This window comes from Aulonocara sp. 'chitande type north' Nkhata Bay, linkage group LG16 (genome assembly GCF_057382095.1).
Source record: "Aulonocara sp. 'chitande type north' Nkhata Bay isolate Kocher_YH1m ecotype deep benthic linkage group LG16, A_spYH_male_GT1.1, whole genome shotgun sequence".
NCBI classification, from domain to species: domain Eukaryota; kingdom Metazoa; phylum Chordata; class Actinopteri; order Cichliformes; family Cichlidae; genus Aulonocara; species Aulonocara sp. 'chitande type north' Nkhata Bay.
The window spans coordinates 15089092-15106141 of record NC_141359.1 but is presented as its reverse complement, the minus strand read 5'-3'; the positions used below and the strand labels follow the sequence as shown (position 1 = coordinate 15106141).

General features: G+C 40.0%; 1 protein-coding gene across 5 annotated transcripts in view; it reads left to right on the top strand.

Moving 5' to 3' along the window:
- Positions 1–17050, top strand: part of dgkg (diacylglycerol kinase, gamma) — a 159913-nt gene that overhangs the window by 30815 nt on the left and 112048 nt on the right. For 3 of the 5 annotated variants that reach the window (XM_086268001.1, XM_086268003.1, XM_086268000.1), the window contains exons 3-5: positions 836–912; positions 14127–14147; positions 14767–14917. In XM_086268001.1, coding sequence (XP_086124127.1) covers positions 836–912; positions 14127–14147; positions 14767–14917 — 249 coding nt within the window. The remainder of the gene's footprint in view (positions 1–835; positions 913–14126; positions 14148–14766; positions 14918–17050) is intronic. The other 2 variants (XM_086268002.1, XM_086268004.1) reach the window with 1 other exon arrangement.

Sequence of the window (17050 nt, the reverse complement as noted above, 5' to 3'; positions counted from 1 at the left end):
TGTTTTGGAGTTTGTACGTGTTTTGGAGTTTGTACGTGTTTTGGAGTTTGCATGTGTTTTTTAGTTTGCAAGTGTTTTGGATTTTGCATGTGTTTTGGAGTTTGCATGTGTTCTTTAGTTTGCAAGTGTTTTGGAGTTTGCATGTGTTTTGGAATTTGCAAGTGTTTTGGAGATTGTACGTGCTTTGTCTCTAGGGGCCACCGTACTCACGGAGTACTTAAAGCGCTGTATAAAACATGCCTAATTCACCCAATCACACCCACTTTATCTATACATAGTGCTTTCTAACGACATTCATACGCATTCATACTCTGATGGACGCATCGGAGAGCAAATTCGGGTTAGTATCTTGCCCAAGGACACTTGACATGCAGACTGGAGGAGCCAGGGATCGAACCACCAACCTTCCGATCAGTAGGTGACCTGCTCTACCTCCTGAGCTACAGCGGCCCTGTTGTGTATGTGTTGCGGTGATGGTGGTCCTGTGGTTTTCATGCACACATGTATATTTGGTCTTTCTAATTATTAGATAGATGGCTGTGGGATGAGGTCAGTATTCTGCACAAAGGCATTTAGTGTGTGCGTATAAAGGATTTGCATCAAAAAGTGAGAACTACGCAATGTCCCTTTCCCCTTTTAACAAGGCTGACTCACCAGCTTAACTGATCCAGAGCGCCTTCTTACAGATGAGAGTGTTTATCTGGGAATTTATTTATGAGTTGTATCATGTTTATTTATTTTTTGTATCCTCATTTCGGCTAAGATGTATGTGAGTCAAAGTAAAATACATTGCTCTGTGTGGAGTGTTTACTCAGTTTTTCTCTTGCCTCTTCAGACTCCACAAAGAAGCTGAAGGATGTGCTGGAGGAGTTTCATGGTGGAGGAGTCCTTTCCAAATACAATCCAGAGCAGGTGTGTCTGCAGCACAATTCCCTGCTCCATTATTCTTCTTGCACTTTGATCTTTTTGTCCCTTTCTGCTTGATATTCTGACTCTTTCCTGCACACTAACAAAAACAGAATCAGCCTCATTATTCAGGTGCTTGTTAAGTTCCTCTAACTCAGGGTTCTATGAGTCTTCGAAATGCTAGGTCAGCCCCAAATTTAGGATGATTATCTGTGTTTAAACACAGCCCGAAATGCATCACTACCTGCCACCTGATGTCAGCAGATCAGCTCCCAGCTGTATTGTAGACTCCTGTGTCTGCGGCTTTTGGTGGAAAAATGTTTATATCATCGTCTGGGCTTTGAACAGCACTACTATATTTCTTAGGCAGTGGCATGTCTAGAAAATTTTTGTTGGGGGGGCCAGGTAGCGGCACAGATTTGGAGAAGGGTGACAGATGTAATTGGCAGATAATGTTAAAAAAAAATCCTACCAACCGTTAGGTTGTAAAGTTTTTAGATACTGCGTTGATAAAGTACAAGAGATACAATCAGTGCTTTGTCAGTGTTTATTCAGCATTCAAGGACAGCAATATTTGCATAGTATTTTTACTGACATATAGTGCACATATGTTTTGGGCAAAAACATTTTTGAATATTAAAATTTTTATAACATTTTTAACAATTAGCCAATGCCAATGCAAAACTTTATCTGCCTATTAAAAAAAAAGAAGACAATCTTCTCACAAACTGGTGTTTGATTTTGAAACAGGGAAAAAGTGGGGAAACAAATGAAAAGACTAACATTTGAATAAAACCTGAAAGCAAGTAAATACTTTCTATGCTGCCTCATGGTAAACTATGGTAATATTGATGTATAAAGAACAACACTGGCTGATGATGAAATACAGTCAGCTGGCATGGTGACACTGCCAGTATTAACCTGCAGGGCTGGACTGGGACAAAAAAATCGGGCATTTTCACTACAGACCAGCCCACCAGGTATTAAAGCTATAAAGCCTTTGAATGAAAACAAATGCTGTTGTGACAGTGATGTACAGTCTTTTTGGTATATGTATGATTTCTATACATTTTACGTCAGATAAAAACTTTGTTCGTAAGATTCAGATAATTATTTAATAAAAGCTAGATATTTTAAATGAGAATAAGAAAGAAAAGTATTTCTTTGTGCCCCCTCTCCCTGTTAATGCCCTACCTGGCCCCCTGGCAAAACTTTGCTAGACCCGCCCCTGCACAGTTACCAGCTGTCAGCTACATAAAAAAGGATCCTGGTGTTATTTGTCTCTCAGAAACAGTTCATAACTTCCCTTCAACTCATTCATGTCACCTAAAAGGTAAACCTGTTTCTCCATCACCTGTTCAGCTCTGATGATTCAGTAAGGACATCTCCTGGTTTCATCTTCATGTTTCCCTCTCACCACATATCTAAACAGACATCATGACCAGCAGCTTTACAGCTGTGGCTCCAGCAAACATCAGCTGATACTAGAAATTAATATTAAATACATTCTAACAACAGCTGATCAAGCTTAAACGTGCTGCTGTTGTTTAGCACGACATCAGCTGGTTTCCTCTTTCTGGCGCAAAGTGGGCGATAAACAAACGCGAGAGAAAAGCCGATCAGCTGATCATTGATCAGTTTCATGATTGAAGTAGGAACAGGAGAGGGAGGGGGAGAGAATGAGAGAAGAAGAGGCAGCTGTGCAGCATAAAGACAGAATAAATCCAGCTTTGTGTCTTTTTTTCATTATAGCTAAAGTACGGGACAAACTGCGTCTCTTCTCAGCTCAACACGAAACGTGTAATATTTTCTCTGAATGAGGGACCATTCCATTTTTTAAGGAGCCGTTGGCAACTCTACTAACCTTATGAATAAAATAAAGTTCACTATCAGAAACATCATAGCACCCACCCAGCTGTATAGAAACTCCATCATGCTAGCTAGCACGCAGTACGAGTTATTGTAACTGACTGTAAAAAGTCAGCACAACAAAAATAAACTCCACCCAAACTTAGTTTATATCTGACCCAGATAGACTGCAGGTCATAACTTCTTACCTGACGTTCAGTTCACCTGACACTCGGACCGGTGGCCGCCTCGGGTCTCTGCTCCTCCTGCCTCCCCTTCCCTCATCCACCTGCTGGCCTCTGTGGAAGCCCCGCCATAGCCACCACCAAACAACTGAGTTATTTTTTACACATCGGCCAGCATCTGGCCAATCCACCACCTCTCACTGTTCATGCCTTTACAAAAAAAAAAAGTCATCAGCCCACCGGTATGCCCGATGGCCAGTCCAGCTATGTTAACCTGCAACCAAATGTTACAACTTGGATTATATCTTATAACTCATAACTCTTATGCTAGCTCCCCCAGTACTGTCTGAAATATTCGAGGGTTGCAATAATTCTTTAAGTGTTATTTTTTCCTTGGTATTCTAATTTCTAATAAGTTTACTAAACTCAACAAACTTAATATTACTTACCGGGACATTTATTCTGTCCTCATTTTCTTTTGCCGAAAAATTGTTTTCTGCAGTGCGTCTTTCCTGCTTGGCTCTCCTACCTTTGCTAATGTGATGCTCATAGTGCAGAAGCCAATGCTGCATTCACGTACACTCGGATATCTAGGCTTTACTGTGGAAACATAATCGTACATTTGATATTTGATTGAATTTTATTGTTTTAGCTTCGGGGTGGCACCTGGGGTGGCCAGTCTGGTGGGGGCGGGGGGAGGGGCAGGCCACCCCGCTGCACACGCCACTGTTCTTAGGATTAAGTCACATTTCTTTGTTCACTGAGTTATTGCCCAGCATCAGTGTTGGGGCGTAACGGAATGCATGTACGGGTGTTCTGCGAATCCATACTCTGACGGGTAAAGTTAAGTGTTAAACATTAAAGTTGCAGAGCAGGAACAGACGGCTTGTTTAGATGGGCATGTTCTTTTTAGTGAATTCTCTCTAAAAGGAACAGCATCTAAGCAGAAGCACAAGACTTCTGGAACAGTTTATATGAGAACGCACAGCACCATGTTTGGCAAAAACCAAGCACAGTGTAAACACCTCACACCAGCTGTCAATCACGGTGATGGAGAGGTGATGATTTGGGTTTGTTTTGCAGCCACAGAACCTGGTCACTTTGCAGTTATTAAGTTAATGATGAATCCTGTGTGTACCAACGTATTCTAAAGTCTAATGTAAAGCCATCTGTCCCAAAACTAAAGCTTGGCTGAAACTGGGTTATGCAAACACACCAGAAATCAACAGCAGAACGATTGAAAAGGAAAAGAATTGAAGCTTTAAAACAAACAGCCAAAGTCCGGACCTCAATCTGACTTAAGTGCTGTGGCAGAACGGGCCAGAATTCCCATTCTGGACTGATAAAGTTATACAAGAACAGTCATGGCAAAGGTGTTCTACAGGCTACTGAATCATGACTTGTACTTTAATGATGCTGTACTGTAATCATAAGTGATGGAAGCACATAGACTGATGGTTCAACCGATGAACAGCAGAGGGCAGCTCCATAAGAACATGTTTATAGGTACTAAAGAACCCAGAATACAGGTTTTATAACTCATTTACCTGATATGCACAGAAGACGATAACAGATTACAGGTTGTTGTATTTCAGCTGCACATCACCATGAGCTGTCTTGAATAATAAACTGTAACTATACAAAGGAATAACATTTAGGCTTTAATTTATCAATGCTATAATGTCATAATCAGCCGATCTGTATATATTTGGAGATAGTACTTCCACTTACATCAGAATTTGTACACATACAAAGTATCAAATCTTCCTTTGGCTGCTCCCTTTAGGAGCCACCACAGCAGATCATGTGCCTCCATCTCACCTTATCCCCAGCATCCTCTTCTGTCATACAAACCTGTGGCCTCTGTATGTCCTGTCACACCAACCCTCTGCATGTCACAACACGTCTCATACACAAAAAGCGTGTTAAGAATAAATGTACTTTTACATACGTGGGTATAACAGTTAGATTTTTTTAGGCGAACTATTAAAACCTTACAGACTTCAGACTAATGTCAGAAAATTGGCATATTGTAGAAATAACATTTGAAGTGTCATTTAAAGTTTTAAAATGGCACATTAAAACCTTTAAATGGGTTTACACAACACATGGCATATGTTTTATGTGGTATGCTATTTGTTCCTTTATAAAAATTGCACATGAGACAACTTATGAGAACCAGTAGTTCATTTCTTAAGCCACTCTGAAAAGTCACAATGCCTTCTCATGTTCAAAGCAATTGAGACAGGAGTAGTTGAGTAGTTTTAAAGTCACATATTCAGAAACGGGAGGATGCCGGGGTGGATGGATGAGCTGACAAAACACTTTGTGTTTGCTTCAGACACATGACCAGTAAGCTCATGCTGGTCAGAATTTAATCATTTGTGCACAACGTCTTGATCCATGCTGAATCACCCAGTTAAGTAAATCCCAACAGGTTGATTCTGTTCCCCCGGATGTAGTATTTTCAGTTGGAGAAACTGAATGAGTGACGAAACGTCTCTCCCAACAGAATCAAACTTTTGGGATTTGTGCACAATGTTCACCTAAACGAGTCTTCACCCAAATTGTACTCAATTTCACATTTGTCGTTTTTGCGTTGAGATAAACTGTGAACAGGATGAGTGTCACGGTTGACGATGGCCAACCGTGGGGAAGGTGAGGGAAGGAGGACCCAGGCGCGGAGCTCTGTGTATAAGCAGTGCGTTTATTTACAGTGTATGGAACCAAACAACAATAAATCCCCGTGCTTTCCCCAGACTCCCGTGTCGTGTCCTCCTTGTGCTCTCTGCTCCCGTGTGTCTGCACTCCCGGTGCTCACTGCTCTTTAGGCTTCCCACGCTCCTCCTGCAGGAAACGATAGCGGCAGCTGTTAGGACACTTAACTATAGCAGGCATGCACTCAAAGACTAAACCTAAACTGGATGACTAACGTGGAGTCTCACGCAATGATTCCGCGTCGGTGGGAGCTCCAAGACTCTCCTAAGTAGCTCCCCCGACGAGCCCTGATCAGCAGCAGGTGTGTGGCAGGAGCTTCGGGTGTGGCCAGTCCCCTAGCAGGGCCACACCCACCAGGCCTGAAGGCGCCTGTAAACCGGTGTTCACAGAAACACCTGCATCCGTACACACACACACATATGTGCAAGCATGGAGAAGAGGGGCAGCAACACCAAAAATACATATAATATAACATAAGTCCATAACTGCTCGGGGACCCTGACAATGAGTCACTACGTCACTGACATTCTGTTTATTTATTTTTGTACGATGGTCTTTTTTGGTCTTTTGTTTTTACAAAAAGCCTCTAATCGTAAAAAAGTACAATTAGAGCTCCAGTGTATTTAGTTAAAGAATTATTTTTGTGCCTGTATTCTGAACTAAATCTTAACAAAAGCTATGTCATAATATTAAAGGGTTAGTTGTTATTGTTGTTCGTGATCTCCTATTCTTATGCATCAGACAGCTATTTAGGTTAGAGTCATGGTTTAACATTTCATATGGCTTAGGGCTAATTTTATACGTCGGAGTGGAGGACTGGTGAAGGTAATCAACTGATGTTCATTAAATCTATGTTCTCATGTGATGTTCAGCCTCTCCCTGCCACCTTTATATTCTCATATGAGAGCCTCATTTTTCTTTCTTACTCTGTTCATTATCACCTCCACTTGGCTGTACGATTGTCCTCAGTATTTGCGATGACACAACTAACAGCCTGGCTGGACATTTGGCGCCACAGAACCAGACTTAATGTTCACGTGGGCTTTCTGAGACCCCGTTGTCACCTGGCGCCACCGTGACGACTCTAGCCCTGCATCTGCCATCCATCAGTGTGTGTGCGCTTGTGCATGTGTGTCTGTGCGTGTGCGCATAACCCCCAATGAGTCATCGCTGCATCAAGCTAGCTGTTGTGGAATCCACTCAGGAAGTAGACCTTTCTTTCTTCCCACTCACTCATTGTTTTTATTGAGCTTTTATTTTTAGCCAAAGTGTGGTCCGGAATTTTTACACTGATAATAATAATAATGAAAAATGACTGACACATAGCAAACAAATAAATATCGCCCTATCATTCTCAGTGACTGATGAGTGACTGAGAAACAAAGACTGAACATCACACCCACAGATTTCTTTTAACAACAGGCGCAGTCTCTATAAGCATCTGTCATGACAGTGGGGTCATGCCTTTGCTCTATGCACTTTGTTTGTTGGCCAAGGTTTCAATGAAACAGTGCAAATGTTTGGAGAGCTGTTTTTGAGACATGCGAATTATTTATGTGCTTAAAATGTTTAAGTTGGGTGTGCACTTCATGATTGTCAGGTTGATGTGATTTGGATGTGCTGGCTGATCAAAACCAGACAGACTGGGTCACTTCCAGCTGGGCTTAGTTGGTGTTGACAGCTTGTAGAAAGTGTTATCTTTATTTTTAGGAACCAGTCATTGTTGCCTGTTCTCACTATGTTTTTGAAAAATATATCTAATATTTGTGATTTACAGAGTGTTCACAGGATGTTTTCCCTGTGTCTCTGTGTGTGTTCATAGGTGACTCTAAATTGGCTGTAGGTGTGAATGTTCTTCTACAGCAGCAGTCCCCAACCCCCGGGCCACGGACCGGTACCGGTCCTTGATTCGTTTGCTACCGGGCCGCGAGAGTTGAGGCTCGGGTGTGAAATTTATGGTTTTGAGGGTTTTCATCATTAACTCGGTTTCCCTGGGTCTTTTCCCGTGTTGTAGGAGTGTTTTATTTTGAAAGTAATATTTACACGTTACCATAGCGACCAGAGTGCATTAAGGGGCAGAGAGGAGGATGTTACTCTCAGTGTTGTTGGCGCATTTCTGGAGGACGCTGCTAATAAAGTTACACAATTACACAGCGAATTCATGTTTATTATTATATTAACAAAATACCACAGTTTTTGTCTTGGTCGTATCATTTTATTTTGTTGTATTAAAAGGCCGGTCCGTGAAAATGTTGTCTGACATTAAACTGGTCCATGGCGCCAAGGTTGAGGACCGCTGTTCTACAGCCAGTAAAATAAGTACTGAGTATTGAACATGGCACCAATTTTCTAAGGAAATATATTTCTAAAGCTCCTTGACATCTCACCAGATTTTGGTAACAACCCATCCAAACCACTCATGCAAAGAAATCAAACCATAGATGTCCATAACTTATGTGCAATAATCAGAAATGACACAGGGAAAAAGTATTGAATACGTGAAAAAAGCATGGAAATCAAGACACCATACACTATCAATTAGAAATTAATTAGAAAAAAATCTTGCAGTGCTAATTAATATCAGCTGGCTTAGTCCCAACTGATGGCCTATAAAAAGGTGTCTCATTACCAACGTATCACACAAGAAACCTCTCACGATGGGTACAACCAATGAGCTCTCTCGAGACCTTTGCAACTTTAATGTTGCAAACATAATAATGAGATTGGTTACAGAAGAATTTAAACTACTAATGAATGAATATATGGTTTGATTTCTTTGCATGTGTGGATTGGATAGGTTGTTACTGACATCTGGTGAGAATTTCATGTCAATAGCACCTTTGGAAATATATTTACTTGTTTTCTTTTTTCTTTCTCAGCAGGTGACCCAGGTGATTGATATATGCATTTTTTTTCTTTTTTTCTTCTTCTTTTTTTTCTTTTTTCTGCTCATTCTGTTGGTTTTTGTTTTTTGCCCTTCTCCCCCGTCCCTCTTCTCAGCTGTTTCTCTTTCCCTCTTTCTTTCTCCCCTTCTTTCCCCCAGTGAAGTCTGTCCCATATTCAGTAAGTGAAAATAAAATAAACAATAAAAGGTGAATCAAATGGACCATTACAGCAAGGCTGGGATGGTCAATTTGGTAAAGTAAATCCGTTGGGCATCTTTCTTTGCCTTTAGACAACAATTCTGATGGCAAAAGAGCCAAACGGGACAGGCAAAAAAAAAAAAAAGATAAAAAAAAAGAAAAAAGGAAATATATTTACTTAAAAAACTGGTGATGTGTTCAGTACTTATTTTGCCTGCTGTATCTCTCTCTCTGTCAACTCTGTGTCAAACTGGCTACCTGTCCATGGTGGACTTTGGCTCCTGAGACCCTGAATCTGGAAATAGAAATAGAAAGGAATGGATGGATTTGTGGCTGCTGTAAAGTCAGTTTTTTTTCTTCCATGAGGAAGCTAGCTGGGGCTTTTCTCCACTTCACAGAGGTGGTAAACTTTTATTGCAGGCAGTCTTTTATTTGTTATAAGTAGATATGAACAAATCCTGCTTTTGTGGTGCTCTTTTTTCCTCTGTTTAAGTGACTGCTTTAAGCAGCAGTATCAGGGTCTAGCAACTGTATCCAATCAAAGAACCACTCGCTATTCTTTTTTTAGATTCTATTTTTGGCATTTTAAGCCTTTATTTGACGGCACAGTGGAGAGAGTAGACAGGAAAGCTGTTCGAGAGAGTGTGATGGAATGACACGCAGGAAACGATCTGGGGCAGGCTCAAACCCAGCTCACTTTTTACTTTATGAAGATTTTTTAGCTGTTCTTGCAACTTCTAGTAGTTAACTTATAAAAGCACACCTTAGAATTTGCTTGTTTAGCACGCGCTAGTAGTTCTGGGGCAGGTTCTTCATTCATGCCTGGCCCAGCAGTTCTCTGCTCAGGTGCTTAGAGCTGATCAAAAATGATAGCTGTGGATGGAACAGTGATGCATAAGCAAAGTCAATCAAAGCATTTGACAGACGGGCTAAAAGAAGAAAAAGAAGAAGAAGATTAAATGGAGCATGTAAAAGTGTCATTTGGGAGATATTTACAGTTCAGCAGCCGTGAGCTCGCTCACACAGAGAACAGCCTGTAGTTGCTCTCGGGAAAAAGTGTTTCCCAGAGGGATGAGAATTTTTGCAAATGCATCTGGAGGTACTTCGATTCAAAGCACTGTATCAACCTATGAAAAGCAGCTTTTTGTATGTCCTGATTTCATATAAAGTACGTTCTGTGGTATGTGTGCACATGAGCATATTTGACTGAATCTGCTGTGCTACACGATGGACACCGGATTAAAGCCTTGCAGTGTTTTTGGCCAAATAAGGAGAAGCGAGTGATATGAATAATGCCTGGCAGGATTTGGGAGCTCTCAGGGTTAGGTTAGCAGTGTTGAGCTGAGGACGGATCCTTACCACTGTGTGCTCTTCTCCGATGGGCATCAGTTACAGCAGCTCCAAACCTGCAGAACAGAAGCATTTTAAAAGTGTGTCTGTCTTCAAAGTGAAAAGAATCAATTGTACTTTCTACTATTTTAGAACATACTAAATTCTGTACAACCTTAATATATTTGCTAGTTTTACTTGTATTTACTTTTTTGTTTATTATTATTATTATTATTATTATTATTATTATTATTATTATTGAAACAGAACTCTTAAACAACCCACTAAGAAGAATATGACAGACAGCTTTGGTAGTGATGGGAGCCCTTATAAGAGGTTATCAAAACGTTTTGAGTCCAGCTGCTATTTTTAGATCCCAATGCAGAAGTCCTGTTATGGACCCTTTGTACTTGTGCCTCTGTGAGGAGTGCTGGATCTCCTCGTGTGTGTCAAAATGGCGATCCTTCATTTTGATTTCCAGTTTTGGGAATAAAGTTGCCTGAAGACAAATCAAAAACAAACCAAAAAACACAGGCTTGCTTCCGGCCTCGTTCATTACCTGAAATTCTGCATCCAGGCCTGGAAACTATCGACTCATCTGAAAACTGTGGAAAACTGCCGAGGCTTCACTGGAGAACCAACTCATCATTAGTAATGATCCTTCACACAAAATTTGTGTCAGTTTGAAACAACATAATGTCTGCTCTCTGCACAAGTTTGAGGACCATTGCGAAATTGCAAAGCACAAGATCCCGACCCTGTCCCAACTAAACAATTGTCATAAAACCTTTTTTCTCTCCATTCTGAGGTGCAGACTCCTTAATTTGCAGTCTCAATTGCTGTTTTCTGATAGCACCTATGCTGGATTAGAGCCAAGTGTCACGGTGGAGTGTGTATGGAGGACCCAGGTGCGGACACAGGCGAAGGAACAGAATTAATACTAACAAATGGCGAGCCTTTATTTCGGCTGATATACATGAAACATAAATCAAAGCGAGAAAACAAACTAGACTGTGAAACTATGATTCAACTAAGACACTATGAACTGGACTAGGATTTCTACAACAAGGGTAAGATCCACATACAACACAATGCTGAGCACACGAAGACTGAGGACTTTAATACACACATGAGGTGACCAGGGGAAGTGGAGACACATGAGGACACAGCTGACTCGAATGAAACAGGGGGGAGTAAAACTAACCACATGAACACAGAACACAAGACCCTTTTCAAAATAAAATAGGAAACATGGAGACTTACACATGACAACACAAGCTTAACAGACCTAAAACACATGACAGTCTAGACAAGGAACGACACACAGAAACCAAGGAGACAGCTGATAAGTAATCGTTAACCTAAACCTCCACTAAACCCGAAATAAGAATAACACACAAACTTATAATCACCAAACTAAAATGAGAACTTCAAAATTACAAAATAAGACCCAGAGACCCAGCCTGTGACACCAAGCTTGGTCGACAGAATGATCAACCTTTCAAGTACGGACACTCGTCATCACTGAACAACATTGTTTTAACTAATAGAAGCAGTTGACAACTCTCCAAGAAATACGCTAGTTTTTCCGTCTTATATAGGGTTTTTCAGCAGTACAGTATATATGAGTAAAATAACTATTATGAACAGATGATTTCCTCAGATGCCTTGCCCAAATTCTAGACCAAGTGGTTTTGCTTTAAAAAAAAAAAAAACGTGTAAAGATCAATAGACAGCATCCTGAAAACTCTTGAAAACAATCAGGCATTTTATCTTTTCTGCCCAATTTTTAACAATATCCTTGATAAACCCCTTCTACTTCTTTTTTTTTTTTGATAAAATAACATTTCAACCCTTAGTTCTCAGTCATCTCATAAAGCTGCCAAAAACCATCTGTCATGTTATTGTCCAAATCTTACACATATGTTACTGTATTAGACTATTGTAAGCCAAAATCTAGTTTATATATATTATATATATTATATCTTTGAAACATCTTTGTAACATCTCCTTCATATCTTTGCAACGTTGTCCACTTGATTCACCTGCTTCAAAAAAACTGTTTTGAAAATCAGTTTTACAACTAGAAGTCATATAGATTTAAATCATCAATTCAGCTTGACTTGGAATTAGTTTTATAAGCACTGGTTGTGTACAAAAGCATCTTTAATTCTATATGTTGTCCACCAGATATACAAAACTGAAAACAAATTCTCTTTTGACTTGATAAATCATAGGGACGCCTACAGTAAACTTGGTGATCCATCCCTCCTCCACCTCAGTGCTGATCTGATCGCTAGACTTATAACTCTTATTTGTAATTTAACACTTTCTACAGCCAATTTTTTTTAAATATGGAAAGCTGCACAGGTCTTACTACTCGATAAAAGTAATGACCCTAGTCACTTAACTATGGAAGAGGGCCAGAGGGGCCGATGGCGCGATATGGCAGCCTCGCTTCTGTCAGTCTGCCCCAGGGCAGCTGTGGCTACAACCGTAGCTGCCTCCACCAGTGTATGAATGTGAGAGTGAATGAATAGTGGAATTGTAAAGCGCTTTGAGGGCCCCGAAAAGCGCTATATAAATGCAATCCATTATTATTATTATTATTAACTAATTACCACCCTATTTAAAACTGTTTAGTCCTAAAGCCCTAGATAATGGGCAATTAAAGTGTATAACATTTTACAGTGATAGCAGACAGGTTTTAGATCATGTCGCAGAACAATGCCTGCAGTGTGTGTGTACGTAACAATAGTATGGAAATGCTTGATCATCAGTATTGTGCTGCACTTTTGATAGATCCATCAAAAACATTCGATTCAGTAGATTGTGGCATTTTATGAGAAAAAACACACAGGTAGATCTTTTTTGACTTCTTCTTTTCACCGTGTACGCAAACAATGTTATCAGTGTTACCCAAAACTGTAATGTACATTTTTATGCAGACACTATTTTATATGCCACTGATTTGGCAAATCTATAGAAACAAGAAAATTACACCCAAAGATTGGATTTTTATATAAACATAAATCACTATACAATTTTGTCTGCATAAATAGGCAATAGGCTTTAACGCGTTGCATACGAGTGGGTAACATTTGCAACTGATAGCCAACAGTGTGGCCACTGATGGCTGTCACTTTATCTTATCTTAGCCACTATTGGCTAATGTTTGGTTTATGTGTTTTTTTAAGGAAATACATCATTTTCTCCTGTATTTTGATAAGAATGAAGATTTAAGGCTCAGTGTGCCCCATGGGATTTTCTGGTATGGAAATTCCCATCCCTGGGAATGCCTGCCCTAGTGAATCAAGGAGCATTGCATGATGTTTATTTACAAGGCTCAACTGCAAAGATTGCCTGCATACCTCTGTTCCTTGACTGAATTTAAACATAGTACTTAAAATATCAGATCACAGGACCCCTTAACATTAGCTGTACCTCACACTCACACTGAACTTGGAAAATCTTGATTTAAATCCTTTGCTGTTACTTAGTTAGTTAAAAGTTGCAAAAACTATGAAACTTGACTATCTGATTTCACTGAAAAATTTTGAAGAGTTGAAAGACTTTTTCTTTATTTGTGATCATGTATGATTGGTTTTATTACATAGCTGGGTGTCTTTTTTCTGTATACATGTCTCTCTTAAAAACAGATCTTGACCTCAATGAGACTACCTGTTAAGAAGCTTGTTAATGCAAACTTAAAAATGTAATGTTTTCATTTGATGAGTAGTACAAAAGCTGATTATATAGTTATTTTTACAACCATTTTTTTCTAAAAAATGCCATTGTCACTCGCACAAACTCTGCCCATGGTTGCCGTGACCTTTTCCAGTAGACCGTACCTCCTTTTGTCATTTTTTCAGCCTGACTTCCTGCTTGATGGTACACCAATGTTGCCAAAGTTGTCCTAGTCAGAAAGCATCACTACCATCGCCACTGAAGATTCACACGAACAAGCTAATTCCTTTTCTTCTTTTACCCACTCCTCCCTCACTCTTCCTCCTTCCTCCCTCCCCATTTCCTCTTTATTGTTCCAAATGTTAAACAGAAGCAAGACGTTCTCAACCAAGTAAGCCTCAGCCCGGTGGGCTCTGCATGCTGTGTGGTGTCTGTGTCAGCAGACTGCATGCACATTCTGTCCACTAACATAACATGACCACGCTCTTACCGCTGCAGATGATCTGTTACACAGCCAGGGGAAAAGGCCATGGGGCTGTTGAGTTCAGTGCTAGTATGTACCCATCATATTGCTGTATCAGGGGAAGCTGTGGGTGTGTGTGTGTGTACATTAACATGACACAACATAACATTTCTGTATTCAGCAATGTGACTATTACATGTTTTACTGTGTATATTTTTTGTGTATATATATCTTTCTTTACATTCTTTTTAAAGCCATTGGGCCTCCAAGCTCAAATGGGTTTTTTTTCTGGATGCAGCTTCTAGTACATCCATTCAGTCATTACTAAGCTTAAAGATGTGATGGTCAGTTGATACCACATTTACATTGAACTGTTTAAGAAAATACTGGCATGGCACTCCAAATCACGACTGTGGACTCTCATTTCAGGTCAGATCAACTAAAGCTGGAAACCCCATCACATTTTCTGTCCATGGGTGGTGGTATTGGTGTATACATGTCCATCAGTAAGTCTGTTAACATCTTTGCCCTTTCCTTTCTCATGCAGCCTATTGACTATGAGGGCTTCCAGCTCTTCATGGTGACTTATTTGGAGAATGACATACCAGAAGAGCTTTGTCAACATCTCTTTACTTCCTTCAAGAGCAAGACGGGAGGCTGTTCTCCAGACCAGTCTCGGGCAGGAACGAGCTTATTGGGTAGGCTGCTTGTGTTGTTGTCTTAAATAATACTCATCCCAGTAATATTCACCCCACGCATCTAGTGGGAATGGATGTGGGAAGTTGGGTAATACTGTTACATTATTAGAGGTAACACAGGGTAACAAACTGTGCAGATATAGGAGGTCGGATGATCTGATATCCTCGTGTTGGTGTTGTTCCCAGACCATCATGAAAATGTTGTTCCAGGTTCAACATTGCAAGTGACCAATCACATTGTTGTGACGTTATTCCTTTGCGCGCCAAGCCATTCGTGCATTTATGAAATTCCAATGTTGCAAGGACAATATCAATTCTGCTTACTGTTTATTAAAGGGTCAGGGTCAGGGTCCATTGATCGGCGGACAGAGGCGGTTTTACGCAGCTTAAGTACAGTTTTTCGTTTTACGCCGGTTTTTCCCGAAGTCGCAAAAGTATGACGTCACAACATTCTGATTGGTCACTTGCAATGTTGATCCTGGAACAACATTTAGTATGATGATCTGGGAACAACACCAACACGAGGATATCAGATCAACCATAGGAGGTCAAGGCTGAGGATAATTATATAATTGTGACCATGATGCCATATATGTTATTATTTGAATCAAAACCTTGACCTGTTTCCAAACATAATAAAGCTGCCATATCCCTAAACCTAACCAAATAGAGCAAATAATATATACATATATGCACTGCTTCAGGTTGGAGGACACACCATTCTAATGATGTGTAGTTCATTAGCTAGCTTCCTTCATAGCTACGAATTAGTTACCTTTCTACTTCCTAAACTGGTTGTGCTTTTGGCTGTCTAGCTTTAACATTAGCATTAGTTTGTAAAATCTCACCACTATTTGTCAGTAGATTGCAGATTGCTGTGAACAGAGTTATGTTTTCTTACCCTGTCTAATTCAAGTTTATAATTCTAGCTGCAGTGGACAACATCCGGTTGTTAAGTGATGATGTATGAACCCTGCTTTTGGGTCCAAACTACTCTGTGTTTATTGAGGCTGTTGTGTTTTTAACATGTTGTAATGCTTTGCATCTTGTTAGAGTTAATCGGTGATCACTTTCTGATCACTTTCTCTCTTGGTTGTTATTTCCACTATTCATCGGCAAACACATTTTAAAGCTCAGTTTTTGAAACCATACGAAGTAACTACAGCCCAGTCCCTGCAGCAGTAAATTAATGACTAACCTCGTATTGTGGATGGATTATCTAAGTTGTTCTCCTGACTGAAGTTTGGTCCGTTTACAGCATCCTGCTGTGCAATTGCATTTGTCCCTAACCATCGGGAACCCTCACGTTAACTTTTATCGAGTGGAAAGAAGTTAGCGTTCATCCTCCAGCTTCACTGTGTTCATATTATGCTAACATAGCTGTGCAGCTAGCCACCACGTAGCGCATCATTATATACCAGCTAGGCCAACTTCAGTAACCGTACAAAGGTCACTGCTGTTTACTTTTCTGTCTTCATTTCTGTTGGAAGTGATAGCAGAGCTGTACGTTTTAATTTTTCGGAAGTCCCTCAGTCAGAACATGGTACATCATGTTTAGATTGAAACTAGCAAGCTAACTCTCTGCTGACTTCGAACTCCATTAAACTTAATAAATTCTGTTTTCGTGGATGTTAAACTTAATTTTTACACCTGGTAGAGCAGGCACACTCATCATTTTATTAAAGATAAAAGAATTTACACAGTTTGTAACTGTGATGCAACAGTATTAATTTGACTTATTAATTGTTTATTATTATTAAGTATTAATTGTGCCTGAAGCGGAGTTTTGACCTGGAAATGGCGAATGACGTCAGACTTATAGACCGGACAAGGAACTCTGGCCACTGAGTGTAGGCTTTAAATCCAGTATTTACCTCAGTTATCAATATGCCGGGTCTCCATGTGTAGTTACTGTAGAGGACACTGTAAAAGTTGTGATGAGTCGGTGGAGCTCAGGATATCGGGTATGGAGGACCACAAGAGCCACACACATCGAAATAAAGAATTTTATGCTTGAATATTGAATTGTAGAACAAATTATGCATTTTTAAATTCATTTACGAAGTCATATTTAAATTAGTAATGTTTGAATGAATAAAATAAAGTAATTTATTATTTAAAAATTTAATTTAA